This window comes from Alligator sinensis, unplaced genomic scaffold (genome assembly GCF_000455745.1).
Source record: "Alligator sinensis unplaced genomic scaffold, ASM45574v1 scaffold74_2, whole genome shotgun sequence".
Lineage (NCBI taxonomy): Eukaryota > Metazoa > Chordata > Crocodylia > Alligatoridae > Alligator > Alligator sinensis.
In genome coordinates this window covers 384,788-404,283 of record NW_005841931.1, presented here as the reverse complement: position 1 = coordinate 404,283, position 19,496 = coordinate 384,788, and the positions used below count along the sequence as shown (strand labels likewise).

The following is a 19,496-nucleotide window of genomic DNA, read 5'->3' as shown; positions in this document are numbered from 1 at the left end:
AATCCTGTAAATAGTTTTATAACTGTTTGCAAGGTCATTTGATAGTAAGGGGAGTCTCTCTGCTCAGGGACCCTGCAGCAGCTACCTAGGGAGCTGGGCGGGGCTACCGGGTACCCCAGGATCCCACTATTCAGGTGAAGGCACAGGTAGTGTTGCGCCCAGGGTTACAACAATAAATAGTGCTAAAGAGTGGGTGAATGCTGCAGGTTGGTTTTTCCCCAATAGATGGGATCTGTCCTACCAAATCCAATATGCCTTTGCAGAACCTCATTAACTATAAAGGGCATCTGGACCTGACTCAGAAAAGTACTACAGCATGTAGTTAAAGTGAAGCACAAACTTAAGTTTTTTTCCTGAATCAGTCTCTGTAAGGCATAAAGTTCCATCAAGGCACCTCAGAGTGCAGAGCATGGACCACAGATTTTAAACACATTCCAAATTCTGGAGGAGTTCAGAAGGATGTGGTAGCAGAACTACATTAGATGCTACAGCTCCAGAAACTTGACTGCAAGTCCTACTCTAGCCTTACGTCAAAGGCTGCCCCTACCTGAATCCTAGTCAATAAGGCTGGGGAATCAAAGGTGGCCATAAGTGATGCTACCCATGTCACTCCTTTGTGTGCTATCAGTGGAGAAACTAGTGTGCCTTGACCACACTAACCCAATGGGCCATGAGGCTTGGATGTACCTTCTTTAGGGATTTGTAAAGAAAGGGAAGGTTCCAAAATGTGCATCCAGCTTCTTAAATTTTCCAAAATTCAGTGGTGCTTGGATTTAGGGCTGTGGTTTTGGACCCATCTCTTGTGTTTTATTTTATTTTAAATACTTCAATCTTAAGATAATATATTTAGCCATTGCAAAACAAGCAAGCAATAACATGATGGCAGTGAACCTGATAGAAATGGTTATTTTTGTTCACACACAGCTCTAGGGGTCTAACAAATTTATAAACATTGTTTTATGAAAATTGAGATCACTCTTGGAAATGCTGACTAAAGAAAATGACCTTTTCTTGTTTTTGTATTGTATTTCTTTTTGCTGCTATTGTTGCTATGGAGGTGATAGCCAGTATCTGGTAATGGTTGTCTCTCCATCATACACATTTCTTAGGTTAACGTGGGTGTAATTGACCAAAAACGAGAGCAAAAAAAGAGGTTTTTTGAGGGGCGGGGGTTGTTATGTTTTGGGTTTGTTTTTTTTTTTAAGAAACAGACTGAGGCAGTGGCTATTGTCAGTATTTCAAAAGCTGTCTGACCCTGGACCATCTGCATAGAGCAGTTAAAAAAAGTTCAAGAGAACAAGAGACCAGATGTTGCCATGACCTACTTCGCACAGGACAGCCTTGATTGTAATGGGACTGACAGGATGTAAACCAATGCAGGAGTAAACCCATGATTGCTCTCCACACTGCCCTTATCTAGATGTGCTTGAAGAATTTAGACATGCTTTTTTCACTTTGAAGTGTGACTCTACTATAAAAACATTGCTAACATTTCAGGATTGTGTTTAAAAAAATCCTGAAAGCCACGTTTTTAAAACAATGGATTTTTTTGACAACTGAAGACTTTTTTTTATTGCTTTAAGCTTCACGTTTTTAGTTGCTGAAAGAACTATATACAGATAAAACCCTGAACATTAGAAATGTTAAATATTGCAGGGCAAATCATTTCCTTCTCGTAGTTCCCTTACATTAAATGCATTCAGAACATGGAGGTAAACCTACCTAAGAAAGCTACGGATGAAGTCCCTTGCAAATCATTTATATGGTTCCCTTGAACTTCAATGGGTTGGGTTCAGGTTCTTTTTGAGGACAAAGAGGGTAAAGTTGACAGCACTTTCAAAGGAAATAATCTTTTTAAACATATATGAGTCAATCTGGAGTTCTCAAACTGAACTTCAAGCCAAGTATTGCTAACAGTGAGATGTGCTGTGTCTGTTAAAAAAAATGGCACAAAACTAGGCAGGTGGGTGCTTTAGCAGATTGACAGGCTTGCTAACCTAGTGGGGAGAGCTTTAAATGAGGTTTGCTAGGTGATGAAGACCAAAGCCCTGTGGTAAGCGGGGAAATGGACCTAGAGGAAGAGCAAGCAGGAGAGAGCAATAAGGATACTTTCTGAGAAATCACGGCAAATCAACGTATTACCTTAGGTGTCTGTACACAAATGCATGGAACCTGTGAAACAAGCAGGAGGAATTGGAAGTCCTCGCACAATCACGGCACTATGCCATGATTGGAATAACAGACTTGGTGGGGTAGCTCGCATGACTGGAGCACTGTCATGGATGAGTACAAACTGTTCAGGATGGACAGGCAGGAGAAGAGGAAGTGGAGTTGGGCTGTATGTAAAAGAGCTGAATGATTGCTCAGAGCTCCAGGTTGAAACTGGAGATAGGCCTGTTAAAAGTTTATGGGTAAGGATCAAAGGGGAGAGCAACAAGGGTGATGTCATGGTGGGGGTCTGCTGCAGATCACCAGACCAGGAGGAAGTGGTGGATGAGACTTTCTTCAAACAGCTAGCAGAAGTTTCCCAATCACAAGCCCTGGGTCTAATGGGGGACTTCAATCACCCTGACATCTGTTGGGAGAGCAATACATCAGTGCACAGGCAATCCAGGAAGCTTTTGAAGAGTGTTGGGGACAACTTCCTTGTGCAAGTGCTAGAGCATCCAACAAGGGGCCATGCTCTTCTTGACCTGCTGCTCACAAACAGGGATGAATTAGTGGGGAATGTAGTAGTGGATGGCAACTTGGGCAGCAGTGACCACAAGATGACAGAATTCAGGAAAGGAAGGACGGAGAGCAGCAGAGTAGGGACCCTGTGCTTCAGAAAAGTAGACTTTGACTCGCTCAGGGAACTCATGGGCAGGATCCCCTGGGAAGCCAGTCTGAGGGGGAGAAGAGTCCAGGAGAGCTGGCTATACTTTAAAGAAGAGAGTTCAAGAACAAACCATCCTGATGTGCAGGAAGACTAGCAAGTATGTCAGAAGACTACCTTAGCTTACCAGGGAACTCTTCAGTAAACTAAATTACAAAAAGGAAGCTTCTAAGAAGTGGAAACTTGGACAAATAACTAGGGAAGAATATAACAGCACTGCTCGGGTATGCAGGGATGAAGTCAAGAAGGCCAAAGTGAATTGGAGTTGCAGCTAGCAAGGAATGTGAAGGATAACCAGAAGGTTTTCTAGGGTATGTGTCAGTAACAAGAGGAGGATCAGGGAAAGTGTGGGTCCGTTACTGAATGGGGGAGGCAACCTTGTGACAGCGAATGCAGAAAAGGCTGAAGTGCTCAATACCTTTTTCACCTCAGTCTTCACAGGCAAGGTCAGCTCCCAGACTACTGCACCAGGCAGCACAGTTTGGGAAGGAGGTGAGCAGCCAACAGTGGCAAATAAACAGGTTAGGGACTACTTAAAAAAACTGGACATATACAAGCTGATAGGGCCAGATGGGATGCACCTGAGGGTGCTGAGGGAGTTGGCTGATGTGATTGCAGAGCCACCAGATATCATCTTTGAAAACTCATGGTGATCAGGAGGGATCCCGGATGATTGGAAAAAAGCAAACATAGCACCCATATTTAAGAAATGGAAAAAGGAGGATCCAAGGAACTACAGACCAGTCAGCCTCATCCAAGTTCCAGGAAAAATCCTGGAGCAGATCCTCAAGAAAGCCATTTCTAAGCACTGGGAGGAGAAAGTGATTAGGAACAGTCAGCATGGATTCACCAAGGGCAAGTCAGGCCTGACCAACCTGGTTGCCTTTTATGATGAGGTGACTGCCTCTGTGGATGCAGACAGACCAGTGGATATAGTATTCCTTGATTTTAGCCAGGCTTTTGATACAGTTTCCCACAGCATTCTTGCAGGCAAGCTAAGGAAGTATGGGCTGGATGAATGGACTGTAAGGTGGATAGAAAGCTAGCTGAAGCATTGGGCTCAGAGGGTAAGGGTTAGGGTTAAGGTTAGTGACTCGATGTCTAGTTGGCAGCCAGTATCAAGTGGAGTCCCCCAAGGGTTGTTCCTGGGACCTGTTTTGTTCAATATCTCCATCAAAGACCTGGAGGATGGCACAGAGTGCACCCCCAGCAAGTTTGCAGATGACACCAAGCTGGGGGGAGTAGTAGATATGTTAGAGGGTAGGGCTAGGATTCAGAGTGACCCAGACTAATTGGAGGATTGAGCCAAAAGAAATTTGATGAGATTCACCAAGGACAAGTGCAAAGTCCTGCACTTAGGACAAAACAATCCCATGCACCAGTACAGGCTGAGGGCTGACTGGCTGGGCAGCACCTCTGCAGAAAAAAACCTGTGAGTTAAGGTGGACAATAAGCTGAATATGAGCCAAAAGCATGCCCTTGTTGCCAAGAAGGCTAACGGCATACTGGGCTGCATTGGTAGTAGTGTTGCCAGTAGGTTCAGGGAAGTGATTCTTCCCTTCTATTCAGCACTGGTGATACCATATCTGGAAAACTGTGGAACTGCGTTCAGTTTTGGGCCCCCCACTACACAAAGGATGTGGACAACTTGGAGAGAGTCCAGTGGAGGGCAACAAAAATAGTGAGGGGCTGGGGCACACGGTATATGAGGACAGGCTGAGGGAACTGGGCTTATTTAGCCTAGAGAAGACTGAGAGGGGATCTAATAGCAGCCTTCAGCTACCTGAAGTGGGGTTCAAAATAGAATGGAGCTAGACTGTTCTCACTGGTGGCAGATGACAGAACAAGGAACAATGGTTTCAAGTTCCAGAAAGGGAAGTTTAGGTTGGATATTAAGGAGAATTTTCTCACTAGGAGGATAGTAAAATACTAGAACAGGTTACCCAGAGAGGTGGTGAAAGCTCCGTCCTCGAAGATTGTTTAAGACCCAGCTAGATAAAGCTTTGCCTGGGATGATCAAGATCTACTTGGGGCTGTTCCTGCTTTGAGCAGGGGGTTAGTTTAGATGACCACCTGAGGTCCCTTCCAACCCTAATTTTCTATGATTCTAGGCCAAAACGAAACCGAGAGAAATAGTTTTCCCCTTTTTTGTCAGAAGAAAGTGACTGTCAGACCTAACTGTTGTCACATGATAAATGTGTCCCAGTATTTTTGTCCTTCAATCTTCCTTGTCCTATCACAACTTTTACCTATTGTGCCACCCCCCAACTTGCTCTTATGACTACTCAGTTTATGGCTCTACAATAATTTTGCCTGCCTGAGAACAGAGACATGGATCATCTGTCCTCTGTTTTTGGAAACACAGATTGCTGTGTTTGATTAATGTTTCATTTTTATAGACGTATTGCTACAAACTAAAGGAATCCAACAGCTCTTCAGAGCTAATGTCAAGGGAATTTATGGCACATTACAAATTTCTTCTTTGGCTTTGATGTATTCATATTAAGTTGTGCTGTAATGTAGTCAGCCTCAGGGCACAGCCATAGGGAGCAATGATAACAACTGAGAGATCTAATTTCATGAATCGATTTACACAGCTAGTCACCTAGGTTGCTGGGGCTGACTGGACTAAGGAGACAGACAGATATCCCTCTAAAGGCCTATCCCATTCACCACACTGGGGATAGTTCTAGATGGAGAATAACTGCAATGATGGAAACTGGCAACAAAAGGGAAAAACAGGAAAGAACACAAAATTAAATTTTCTTCAATGCAACCTTCCTACACACCCTCCCATACCAATATTGTTGGCTGGCAGAAGCAGTTTATGCACATGATACTAACACTCATGTTATAATTATTCAAGAATGCTCAAAAAACCCAACACTTGAGCTTTTGAAAGAATATTGAGATTTGCACAAGTGGGATGCATTGTTTATATAAATAGTGTCTGCACCTCTTCCAGTTCATAAGGGAGAGTTCATTTTATTCTAAGAAAATCCTAGGGAGAGGAAGGATAGCCTTCTTTCTGAACCATTAGCAGGGAACTCAGAACATGTCCTTTCATTTCCTCACTCTGCCATAGGCTTTCCTGTGTGATCTTGACCAAGTTACTTAATCTCTTGCTCTCTTTTCCCTGCTCTCAAGTTCCCCTTCTGTCTTTTCTCAGAGGTGTAGTAGGGGTAGCATCAGCTGCTCTTGGGGCTATTTTTGTGCCTCCCCTATCCCACAGGCAGTGCCCAGGCCTACTGCCCTGGTCTCCCATCCCCTCCCTCAGTTTTGCCACTATCTTTTCTCTATGTTTTTGGCCATCTTTTCACTTTAGATTGTAAACTCTTTGTGGAACAGACTGTTTCTAATTGTGTATTCATGTGACATGTAGTTCACTGGGGCCTTGGTCCTAACTGGGACATCTAGACCTTATTGTAATAGAAAAATACCTTTTATGATAATGGCAATTGCTATATACGTGATTTTTTGAAGCTAGCTAGAGGAAAAGAAAAATATGTGGATGAGAACTAAACATTTATCTTTTCTACCTTAACCTTTACCCACTTCTGATTGAAACAACCATCTTCTAGGCTGAATCAATGGATTGACTAATTTTTGTTCCAAAACTTCAGCTGTGTGTATCCACACTGGGGTTTGCTTTTTAGAAGGGATATAGGCACAGGAAGGACAGACCCTAGTAAAGATGTGCTGCACTTGTATAAAAAGCAATGGACTTTAAGTGTGATTGGCCCAGAATTACATGTGAGGTCATGAACCTTTTTGTATTGTAAGGTAAGACTACATTTATTCAAGGAGTGATTCAACTGAAAAACAAGAAACATTTTTAAGACAGAAGGAAGCAGGTTAGGATGTTATGCCAAGGGTTTGTGTCAGGGTTGATTGTGTAGTTTTTATTAATAAATTAGACAATGGATGGTTTGAATAGAGATAATCCAGTCTCTGGGGGATTGGACTACATGACCCCTGAAGGTCCTTTTCAGCCTTATTTTTCTATGATTTAGGATAGAAATAGCCCTCATCCCATAAAAATGTGAGATTCATGCAAGGGACTGCTATCTGTATGCTCATCTATCTCAGAAACTGTATCTATGAAGAACACTTCCATGTATCAACTCTAACTTATTTATATATACACACCTGACTTTCCTACCTCATCTTTTCTCTTTTTTGGATAGTCTGTATTTATCTTTTCAATCTTCTTTGCTTAATATTCACTTGTTTTCTTTCAGTAGATTATTTTTCCTCCTTTCCTTCTTTTATTCCCCTTAGTCTATCCCAAAAGAACACAATCAGTCATAACAGTGAACCAGTTGTTCATCTTGTCCAGTATCTATCTCAGGCAGAGGCCAAAACAGATGCTATCAGACTCCTATTTTCATTAGGAACCAACTCCTAGATCCACATTTCTTTAAGCATGAGGAGTTCAAAGTCCTACTGTGGACACACCAGCATCTGGCACCTTTGGGATTTTGAGGGAAGGCAGAAAGCTAACAGAAAAATCACCTTATGGCTCTCCTGTAGGTGTTCATGCTCTGAACCTTTGATGTTTTATCACTACTTGCTGTGACTTGAAATTAGAGTTAGGAGTCTCTGGTCCCCTCAGGCCAAGAACATGACTTCAATTCGCATTGGCAGGAGTTTTGCTTGCATTGGTAGGACACTGCTTTACAAAATGAGTAACATGAAGGGAGATTAAGACACTGGTTAAAAATAGAGATGCTTAGCTATGGTTTGAAAATGGAGTGATCATCCTGTGCTGCCAAAAATTCCACTGAGATGTCGTGAAATTGCTTTATGGTTAGTCACTTCGTAGAGTATAACAATACACTCACCAAGTAGCAGTTTCTTGTGCAGAGTATTCAACTCGAGGCAAAGGGTCTCCCCTTTCGAGAGAGAGAGAAAATATAAATATCTTTTCTAAAGGCGATTTGAAGCTTTGTGTTCAAGTATCATTTCCTATACATACATCAGTAATACAAGAATTTAAAAAAAAGATGTGTAATCTACAGCTTTTCTGTAGGAGCTCCCAAGGGGTTTTATGAGCCATAGGTCAGAATCTCCACTCAATTCTGAGATGGAGAATACTGTATAAAAAAGGAGGATTGCTTGGAAGATACCAGAGACCATGCTGTATTGCACTTCCCCACTCCCTGCCCCCAGCTGGTGGTACATCAACCATTAAACTGAGTATAATGTGGTTGGCCAGAAGCTGAAATGGAGATCAAAACAACTGATCCATATAGCATCATCCCAGGAGAAAGAATCTTAAATATGTGCACAGGTATATTATGTGTTTTCAACATTAACTTTCCCATCAGTGTTTGGGCCCATCATTCAAAAGAAAAATAATTTAGCTTACACATCTTGCAAATTCCCCTTACTAGAAGGCAGAATGGTTTGCAGTGTTCTCGAGGAAACCTGCAGACTCTAGTGTGTATGTTTTTCTCTCTATTGTATTTCTACACAGAATGGCAAGAAGATGTCAGTTGTTCATTAGAAAACAAGTCTTTCCATTTTTCAGTGTTCTCCTACTTTCTGCTAGACATGTACAATCTATGATAGACTTGATAAAGCACCTACCAAGCCCTAAACAGAAGCTCATTCTTATACCATAATTGACACGAAGAGCCATAAAGAAAGACAATTTTTGCTGGACAAGATGCAGAGCTCAGGAAGACACACGTGCAACCCAACAGCTGCATGCTAAAATCACTGTCACTGAGTTCTGAAAGGTGCCTCCTGCATGTAGCAGCTGTGTCAAATACATGAACTATCATCCATGTCAATACTGCCTCTGCTTCCTTATCCACCACCGAGTGGTGGGGGAAAGGGATCCAGACTTGACCCACAAGGAGCCCCAGGGTCCAGATCCAGCCTAGGGGCCCAACCAAGTTTGACAACCCTGGCATATAGGATGCAGTTCTTAGCACTTAACCCAATGCTACAACAGATGGCACCATAGGCAGCGTACAAATGCTCCTTTCTAGTGGTGGAAAATTTTCACTACTACAAATGATTCTGGGAGAGGAAGCAGTCCGTAGCCACCCCCTCTCCTCTGCTCCTTGCACCTTCTCTGGATTGGGTCGATACCAGTCTGGGAAAACTGTGGGCTGCTCCTGTCCTTCTGTTCCTGGCAGGACAGGAGCAGCGCTCACTTCTTACACCAGGGACCCCAGTTTGAGAAGCAGGCAGGGATTTCACCATGCTGCACCTTCTGCTTGGCTCTGGGGTACTGGGAGCTAAGTGGACAGAGTAGTTGAGAAAAGCCCCTGGCCTGCTTCTCATTCTGGGCACTCCAGCATGAGGAGTGGGCAGGTGCTCTCCACTGCCCCGGGGGGAGCCTCCCCAAACCTGGTTCCTCACCCCACCAGCTTCCCCTTGCTGCCCATGCTATCTAGCTGGGCAGTGGGGGTGGCAATTTGAAAGCTGACATCTAAGACCTGGGCCCAGAAAAAGCCATCCCAAGTATCTTCCTGACCCCACCAGCTAGCTTCTTCTTGCCATCTGTGCCTCCTATCTGGGTGGTGTGAGTAGCAATGGGAGGCCCGCCGGAGTAGGCAAAACCCCTGACCTCTTCTCAAACTGAGGACTGCCCGGTTTGGCAAAGAGGCAGGGACTATTGTCTGAACCTCCCTGCCCCTCCCAGACTAGTCCAGGAAGGGAGGGAAGCAGAAGGGACAATCCTGCAGCCTGCTTGTCACTTCAGGAACTCCAGTGTAAGAAGCAAGCAGGGGTTTGAACTGCTTTTGGCTCCCAGAGCCCAGCAGCTGAGCAGAAGGAGCAGTTCACCAAAGCCCCTGCCTGCTTCTCAATCTGGGAACTCTGGCAGTATGTTGGAGAGATGGGAGAAGCTGTCTCCCCATGTCTTCTCCAGAATCTGGTCTCAGGAAGGCACAAGAGCCTCATTTGCCTCCACTCCTCCTGCTCCCCCCTGGAAAATCCTGGTCCCAGGAGGAGTAGAGCTAAGGGAAATTGTAAAGAAGGTCAGTCTCCCAAGAGACACTCTCAGGAGCAATTTATGACTTGACTTTCTGGCCAGACTGGCCATTTTTGCTCCAGGAGAAAAAGCGTGAACATCTATACACTTCTGGTTTCTACCAGGAAAACAGTGATTCCCTGGTAGAAACTGGACATGTGTACATAGCCTATGGATGTATTGGGCAAAAAGTAGGCCACATCAAGTAGCTGCTTCACGTGAAAAAAATATAGACCACTTTACATAAGAGCATACAAATTCTGAAAGTGGCTTACAATTCCTACAAGGCTTGTACTTACTCTCTGTAGCTGAAGGCAAGGTCTGTAAAGAAGGCCCTCCGTTTCCTGTATTCTGGATCCGTGTATCCCTAAATTGTGAGATAATTCAGAAGAATACTTACAGAAAGACAAATATTTTGGCATGAATTACCACATTTACTTGCATACCACACATCCTTTTCCCCAAAAAGTTAGCCAGGAAAAGTTGGGGTGTGTTATAAACAAGGAAGCTGAATTCATTTTTGGAATGGAGGCATGGGAATGCTGGAATGGCTGCTACGGCCTGTGCTCCCTTCTCAGCTGCCTGCAGTAGGGTCAGAGACCCATCCTCAGTATCATTCACCCATTCCTTAGAGCTCCACAGCTAAAGATTTAACCCCGTCACAGCTATTGCTGAATTAGCAGCAGCTTTGGGCTGAGCAGTGGCTGCAACAAGTTTAAACCCTTAGCTAAAGAGCTGTAAGGAAGGGTGAGTGATCTTGAGGATGGGACTTTGTCTCTCCTGCATGCAGCCAGCATTTAGCCTTGGTGAGCCTATGCTATGGCAAGCAAGATTCTGGGAAAATATTTTTTTCTTCATTGAGCCTTCCCAAAACCAGATGTATGTCTCATGTGGGGTGAATGGTATGTGAGAAAATAGAGTAATCTGCTGACAGAGTAATAATCTGGTGAATTCAAAATTAACTGGCAAGAATTTCTGTTGCTTCTTTTATTGCCTTCTCTTTGTGGTAATGAAGCATGAGACTATGCAGAACCATAGTGGCCAAAAGGGGCAACTACTCCAGGCATCACTGTGGGGAAGAGAGGATGGAAAAAGAGCTGCTTCTGGCAGCTGCCTGATTGCAGTTTTGATCGCAGTGGCAATCAGAAGTCACTGCTTCCCCTGTGCCCTGGGAACCTGGCTGCATCCCTACGCTGCTGGGAATATTATTCAGAGAGTAAACCAAACTTTACACTAAGTTGCATCTGCAAAACACTTCTGATATTGGACCTATGACTACAAAGGAAATAGTGTAAGGTCAGGGGTCCATGCAGGACATGGGCACCCAGGGCTTGACATTAGAGAGTCAGGAGGAGGCAAGGTTGGGAAATAAAGGCCAAATCAGAGTCATAAGGTTATGAGCCAGAAACAAAAGATTTACACTCGGGTCAGGAAGCAGGGGTCAGCACTAGGCCTTGAAAGAGCTGCTGCTTACAAGCAGCCAGCCATGCCCATGCAGGCAGCTGGGACAAACTGGAAATAGGTAGGTCAGGTGCTGGCAACCTTTTGCAGTCCCCACTGCGGGCCACACCCTGCCGCTCCTGGCAATCAGCAGATGCTGTGAATGTAACAGATAGAAAAAAGGTAGGGCCTAGGACCCTGGAGAAGCTTCCCTTGCTGCAGCAGAGGGATAAACTGAACACAGCAGGCAGTGGGACCCCAAGGAGGCCTCTTCTGCTGCTGCAGCTAGAGCCTGCTGCCAATTCTCTGAGCTGCCAGGGATGGATCCAGGCTATTTAAGGGTCAGATCTAGCCCGTAGGCCATACATTGCCAATCCCCTTCAGTAGGCCATTGGCAGCCAGGCTCACTGAGGTAGCTGGGGCCAGTTGCAAGTAGTCAGCTTGCCTATGGCATTGACTCATGACATCCCCTTCTATAAAGGTGTAGGCAGAGAACATTATACAAAGTGGCAATTTCAAATGCAAGTGAAATGAAAGACATCATTTCAGTAGGAGGCCTAGAAAATAGACTCACTCGACTGATTTTCCTGTTAGCTGTTTTAACCATGCTGTATTAAAAATGGCTCCAGTAATAGCTGTACAAAAGGATGGTTACTACTTCAAGTTGGGTATTCTTTTCCTCCTGGTTTACTAGAAATTCAGCTTCCAGACAGGTCCTTCTAATTATTAAATAAATATGAATAGACACATAGGCTGGGTCCACAGTAGCAGGGACATGCCTTTGCAGCAACACAAATTAGGGTTGCACTGAGAAAGATTTTTTGGGCCAATACCAATGGCCGATTATTAACGAGTCATATCAGCTGATACCAATTTGATTGTGGCTATGCAGCCCGGCAGCTTGGAGAGCAGTGTTCAGCTGGTAAGTCTGTTGTGGGGGAAGGGGCCTGGGGAGGGAGCAGATCGAGGCCCCTGTGGTGAAGGAGGGAGTGGATCTGGGGCAGGGGTAGGTGCTGCCCAGCCGGGCCAGGATGGGACACGGGATGGAGGTGCACAGCTCATCTGGGGGAGGGGTTGATGCCCTACCAACAGCATCAGTTTTGGATGTCAGAGGGTCACTGGCCCCATTGGGAAGGCACGTGCACCCCCATGCACCCCCTACCAGTTGCCTATGCTGAGGTGCAGGGTGCCTCAGCATAAGGGCTCTGCAGCTCATGGAGTTGGGGAAGCAGGCAGCCCTAGATTGCCTGCTTCCCTGTCTTTATGTTTGTTCCAGCACATGCCACTTTACCATGGTTTGCACTGCTTTTTTCAGGTTTGGGTTTTTTTGGTTTTGTTTGGGGGTTTTTTGAGGGGGGAGGGTGGTGCGGGGGGGTGTTGGGTTTTTTTGCTACTGAGAAATCCTAGTAGCAAATTTGCCCTGGTGCCGCAAATTAGCAGTGCCATGCACAGGTTAACATGCAATGTATGTGGGTTGTGGCACTGCAAAGACATTTGTGGTGCCACAAACCACAAGTGCCTGCATATTTGGATCCAGCCATAGAATCAAATCTCTTTGAATTTTCCATCACTCTTGATATAATAAAAATAATAGCTGGAATCTGGCACCATATTATTAGCATAACACTCATAAAGCAGGGTTGATTGGCAACACCATACAAATATTTATTACTCTAAAATATTCAACTTTTATTGGAACCATTTTCCATACCAAGATCCAAACTTTCCCCTTATGTTTATGCACTTTATTTCCACAGTAAATATCATAATAATACTGTAGGCAATGGGAGTCATGCACATGTTTCCAAGGGAGGTATTTCATATCTGTACATTTGCTCCAAAGAACATGTGTAATTTTGCTATGTGAGTATATGCCACAGAGCCTGTATTCCCAGGTTGATCTGTATCCTCTACCGAGCTCAATAGGCTCCCAATCTTCCTGCCATTAGCACAACCAGAGGAAAGAATATGACCCCCAAGAAACCCGTAGCTGGGTAGTTATTTTGCAGAAATTGCTATTGACAAGTGGTTTTCAAAACATGGTTCACAGACCGTTGGGGGTCCACAGACTCTGTCTAAGGGGTCTGCAAAAGATGACTATGATCAATCAAAGGGGTCTGCACTTCCATTTGTATTTTTTTAGGGGTTTGCTAATGAAAAAAGGTTGAAAACCACTGCTAGAGACAGACAACTTGGGAATAATTTGGATTGCTTCTATTAGGAAGAGATGCAGAGAGTCATAAAAGAAGTTCTAACCTGGTAGAATATAGGGATTTTCTGGAGCAGAGTAAAACTACAGTGATATGAATACCACTCAGGGAAAACATGCTGGCAAAGAAACTAGTTATGCAGCCTATCTACCCCTTTGGTAGCAGACAACTTCAGTGTTATGATTTTACAAGCTTACAAAAGGTTCTGATTATAATTAAAGCATCTAAATAAGGAACAGACAAATCATCTAGATCTAATAAAAACCATTCTAAATCTTCAACCAAGCTTCAGTCCAACCTTATCTGAGAGTCATAAATATGAACAACTTTTTGTCATGCTCTTTTGTGTTGCTGAAACTATCTTTAAAAGGAATTCTTGATACAGTTTGTCCATTGGGTAGCAGAAATAAGTCCCCCATTGAAACAGTTTCAAAAGTAAACTAAGGACAACCTCAAACTTACAGGATGGCCATGATCCAAATCAGGTTCATACTTGGTGATCAAATGGTGGCACTTGTCCAGGTCTCGTATCTTCTTTGGAAACCATGGGACTGATTGAGAAAATGTTACATTTGAGTTATACAAGTAAACCCCAAGTGTGGGAAGCAACAGAAAAGACAGCCAATGAAAATGAAAAACTCTACTTTGTACAAGGAATGTAGGCTAAACAAAAGACATATGAATGATTGATTTTCATTTTTCAAACCCAAATGAAGAATTGAGAAAAAGGATTCAGGGTGTTGACCTAAAATGAAAAATGTTTCAACATGCTCAATGAAACAAAGAGAAAACAAGCAAAAGACAAGTAAACCAGAGCCCCAAAATATGGGTGTTTTTTTTACAGAAACATTGAAACATTTTATTTATAAAATGTTAAAACCAACTATTTTGAGTTTTCTGTTCTTTTCACCCCTCCTTCCCGCTGCCCTTTTTGGCTCAAGCTATGAATCAAATTCAGCCTGAATCTGCAAATAGTTGCACCTCTATTCTCAAACCTGCAGAATGAACAATCTTGAAAAATAATTAATTTGGCTCTAATGTAAACCCTGGCATTTCATATCATCAGAGAAAACTCTGGGCTGGAAGGGACCTTGTGAGGTCACCTAGTCCAACTCCCAGCTCAAGGCAGTTGAGCCAACTTTTACGAATGATGTACTGAATAGCATTTGAAAAAAAGGCAAAGTTAGTATAATTTTCCCAGTCACCCAAATCCTGAGGTATAACTCAGCATTCCTGACTGTGGCAAACCATGCTCATAGTCAGCTGGAAACTTGTTTTGGAAGTGGTGCCATTTTTTTGCAAGTCAGCAAGCTTCACGTTTAGTGCAGACTTAACAAACACTCTCCATCTTTGCTTGTAAAATGTGGGAGCACATAATTAGATGTAATTATATGCAGTGAAGGATGTTGAGACCCCTCTCCTGCAAACTCTCATGAACTTATTTATTTTTGAAAAAGTAGGTCTTCCTATTGCCTTCAGTAGGAAAGCATGAGCTTTCAGGTCAGGACCAGTGAGTTCAGAACATTGCAGCATTGAACTCTAAGTCCCTCATGGCATCCACAAATAACTGTCCCCACAAGAAAAAAGAGGCTGCATTAAAGATTGACTGGATATCTGAAAAATAGGAAATTATGGTTCAAGACAAAAGGAAAGTTCTGTCCCCCTTTTGCTTTCAAAATTGGGCTGCAACCCACCCCCCACCCCCTTTCTTTCTCATGTCTGTCCAAGTCACATCTCTCTTCCAGTCTGCTTATAGATATTCATTCACCTTTTACTTCAGGTTCAGTCTCTTTGTATTCAGTGCTCTGCCCAATTCTGCTACATCTCTGCTCTCATTCTTTCCTACCCCACTGACTCCTTACTCTCCACCCAAGCTCCTCCTTGACTGCCCTGTTTGTGCCGTTACTCTATTCTCAATCCCTTACCTTCTGTAACCTCTTCCTTACCAATGCTCACCAAGCAACCACCTTTGCCCCCTTTAAATCCTTGCTTAAAATTGATTCCTGCCAAGTTTTTCCACACCAGCTACTGACCAAAGTCCTACTTTAGTATAACACGTCATCACATTTTCAGGTGAAGCAAGTATGAGCCCCAATGCTTTCCTGAATTAGAGAGCTCAAAATACTATTAAATTAAGGACTTAGAATACCCACTAAAACACTATTATGGGCACATCCAGATGCATGTTCATGTGCAGTTTACAGCACCTCAAAGCTGTTTGAGGTGCCGTAAACTGCATGCGGCACACATGTACCCATTCACGATGCTGCTAATTTTCAGCACAGTGCCAAAATTTGCCACTGGGAGATCCTAGTATAACAAAAAACAAAAAAACCACAAAAAAGTGGCATAGTGCACATGGCAGCAGTGTGTGCCACCAGAAACAAAGCCTGGCCAGTCAAAACTACACTCTGGCTGTCTGCCAGACTCCGTGCAGCCAGATTGGTGCTGCTGCTGCTGTCCCAGGAAGCCGCAGGACCCCAGGTAAGGCAGCCTTCCCTATACCACCCAGGACAATTTGGCATGCAGTGGGGCACAAAGCAGCTGCACAAATATGTGCTGTTGCTATTTGTGCCACAGCAAATGCACACCCCTGCACATGCACACTTGTCTGGACGTGCCCTATAGCAGCAGTAGTACAAGGTGGAATCCTGGAAAAATTTTATTATTTTCACCACTTACTTCCCTCCCATATTCATCCCTTCCAATAAAATTCTCGCTTAAGACAGTGCCCATTTGCAGAGTTATTTTCTCTCTTATGTGATAGTCACAAAAGCAGGTTTTATTGTGTACAACCTAATACTTACTGTGCATGTTCACCTCAGTAAGGTCCCAATTCAGCAAGCAGAATCCATTAGTTTTACTGAAACCCAACTCTAGCTTTAAACCTAAACAGGTGCTTAAGGCTTTTACTAAATGGGCTCCTTAAAGTCCTTTACACTTGGATCTAGGTCCATCTCTATTCATGCCTGATTAAGTGTGGAGTTTGAATTAATAGAAATGAGACTGACACATATTCACGAAGCACAAACACCCTTATTTTCTATCATTTCTTGAGTTTATGATCAGAAATAATTCACCATCAATGAAAATGTAAAATACCACAGTGTTCTGAACCACTGATATTTGGCAAAGGGTGTTTAGATCTCTTGCTGCTATTAATTTCAGACTGGATAAGGATGCTGTGTTTTCTTGAGAGAAAACTAACATTCCAACAGGAATGTTATTTCTTTTAAAAACATACATGGAAGAGAATACACCTGTGTATTAGGATTATTATTGGTACTGCTGTCTTTTTTACAGACCACCTGTGTACCAGAATGTTTTGCCTATTTCTATCAAATATATATTTTTAAATATATCATAAAGTAATACAGAGATATAATGCAGCTGTCCTGGAGAATATGAAATATTGATTACAATTAATGCAGAGACCTCGGTGCATTTTTTTCATAATCATGTAGGTTCAGAAAATTCATGAAGAAAAAAAATCATAGTTTGAGCCCAATCCAGCAGTGTGATTCAGGAAAACTGACCTCTGTGATGAGTCCCAGTGTGGGGGATATGCTCAACCACATCATTTTGCAGGACAAGAAAGGGCCACGCATGTCATATGCAACTTGAAAGCTGTGGATCTAATAACTCAAATGCATTCATACATAAAAGACATTAAGGCATAGGCTCCATATATCACACACCTTTGTCTTCTCTGTGAGCTTTCACATCCTCCGCCACTCTCTTTAAGGAGTTTATAAGAGCACTGGCATCAGAATTATGAACTTCACATTTGACAAAAAATTCAAGATCATCAACTGTGTTTGTGGATGTTTTGGCCTGTCTGCTTTCAAGGTGATGAATTTTGGTTTCAAAAGCCTGCAAAAGATAAATGTCCACATAGCAAGAAATCTCAAATCACTGAAAAACAGTTAACCTTAACTACAACTGTAATATGTCTTCTTAAAGATGACAGACTAAAGCTTGAACAAGAACACATTTTTAAAAAGAATGTGCCCATGCCCAATTTAAAAAAAAAAAGTTTGTTAAAGAGTATTGTTTATTTTGTACAAAATAGAGGAAGGAATATTTATAGCTTGAAAGTAACTAGTAGAGCAGGGGTCCATTTTTTGCTTGATGCTGTTTAGGTAGGCACTACTATCGATAAAAACATCATAGTAATAAATACAATATTTTGGTTTTGGTGATTTCATTTTCCCAGATAAGATGAAACATCAATACATTCTTATGCCTATAATAATCTATCCATTTGGGTGTTGGTTTTAACTGTGGGAAATGAACCAGAAGTCTATTCTGTACACTGCCTTCAGAAATTTTCCATGAACTCTTTGGAAGAATACAGCTAGATCATCCTAACCCTAGAATTTCTCTCTAGTTGATAACATGGTATGTGGGGAGAGAAAATGTCAGAGGACATCTCAGGGGTATTTGCCGTGACATATATGCCCCACACAGAATGATGGATCTTCTAAATAGGTTTTCTTAGTCCTCTCCCCTGGTTTCAGCATCTCCCTGCTTTAGCCAGGAGAGCCCCAGCCAGTCCTCCTGAGTGAAACAGGCATAGTAATATAAGGGGACCACCTCAAACAGAAGAGCAGCAAAGGCGGAGTCTAAGAAGAGGCAAGCTGGGGCATAAGCTGCAGAGTGTAGTGAGGTGAAGTGGAGGGGATAGAAAAGAATACAACCCCAGGAACAGTGAGAGAAGGGGAAAGGAAAGGGGGGGGGGGGGGGGGGGGGGGGGGCGCTAAGGTCAAAAACAGTAGGGGGAGGCTAAAGTAAAGGCAGGAATCTGTGGAAAGGTTGGGGAGAGCAATAAGAGATGCAGGAGGTCAAGCCAGGTGGTGGGACCTTCATACCTCAAAGATTTTAGCTGCCTTGGAGAACCCAGCCTTTTTCACATTCCAGAGGGTGAAGGTCAAGATCAGAGTAGCTCTTCCCTCTTCTTCCTCCCAGACCAGGCTGTCCCACTTGCCCAGGGACTTCGTAAGTGCAGTTTCTTTCGTTGGGCCTGCATCTTCAGAGAAGCTTAGCCCCCTGCCTGGAACTCCTGACGTATCGGTCTTCATTGCAAGCCAGCTCACAAGAGCTAGAGCCTAATCGTGGAAACTCCACTTCCTTCTTCTGTGGTTTGGAGTTTAGATCACAATTTCTAAGACTTTGAGTTTCAGGGTGCTGGCATTTATTCTAGCACTGCTGAGTGTCAGCAACAGGTGAGATCTGTCCAAGGAAGCTTAGGGGCTCTCTGCACTGGTTTTTAATGGATAGGGGACCAAATTCTACTGAGCAGTCTCTGCTATGAGCTGGGTGTGGAGTGAGGTGGGATTCCCAGGTTTCAGACAGAGGGAGTGTCAGGTTTGACGCTCAGTGAAGACCATTTATGGTGCCAACCCCAGGGAGATCAATGGAAATTGACTGCGTAGAATGTACGCAAGAGACTGTAATAGCCCCCCTTCACATGGTAATTTCAAAGCTGGGCTCCCTGTTCTATTTGAGAGTATCTTTGGCTGCCCTAATGCTGTGTCATTAACCCTTTTGGAAATACGGACCTTTTGTTAAGAGGCCAATTGAAATCTGGATTCAATTTACATCTCTGATCTGAACTTCAGAGATCCAGAGAATTATAGGAAAATAGGGCTGGAAGGGACCTCAGAAGATCATCTAATCCAACATCAAGGCAGGACCATTCCTTTCTGAACTAACCCAAACAAGTGTTTGTCTAACCTGTGCTTCCATGCTTTGTACTGAAAAAGGCTTCTTTCTTTATCTTTCTCTCCCCCTCTTCTCTTATGATCTAACTCTTCTTCCATGGGTGATTGGCCTACTAGCACTATCATGTCTGTGATGCCATTTGAAGTAAATTCTACTTGTAAGTAAAAAGGCAGAAGCAGAAATTCCCTTTGAAAGGCACTGGATTTGGGAATAGATGGTTATAAAGAAAACTTCATTAACACTTTGTTTCCCGGATCAA

At 43.4% G+C, this 19,496-nt stretch overlaps 1 protein-coding gene across 1 annotated transcript in view; it reads right to left on the bottom strand.

Annotated features, from left to right (window-relative positions):
- The window catches only part of LOC102381461 (tyrosine 3-monooxygenase-like), a 43,808-nt gene extending 25,214 nt beyond the window's left edge, over positions 1-18,594 (bottom strand). The window contains exons 1-5 of the mRNA XM_006019549.3: positions 18,385-18,594; positions 17,212-17,386; positions 13,976-14,064; positions 10,163-10,230; positions 7,720-7,770 (exon numbers count right to left, since the gene is read on the bottom strand). Coding sequence (XP_006019611.1) covers positions 7,720-7,770; positions 10,163-10,230; positions 13,976-14,064; positions 17,212-17,386; positions 18,385-18,594 — 593 coding nt within the window. The remainder of the gene's footprint in view (positions 1-7,719; positions 7,771-10,162; positions 10,231-13,975; positions 14,065-17,211; positions 17,387-18,384) is intronic.
- Positions 18,595-19,496: the final 902 nt, after the last annotated feature.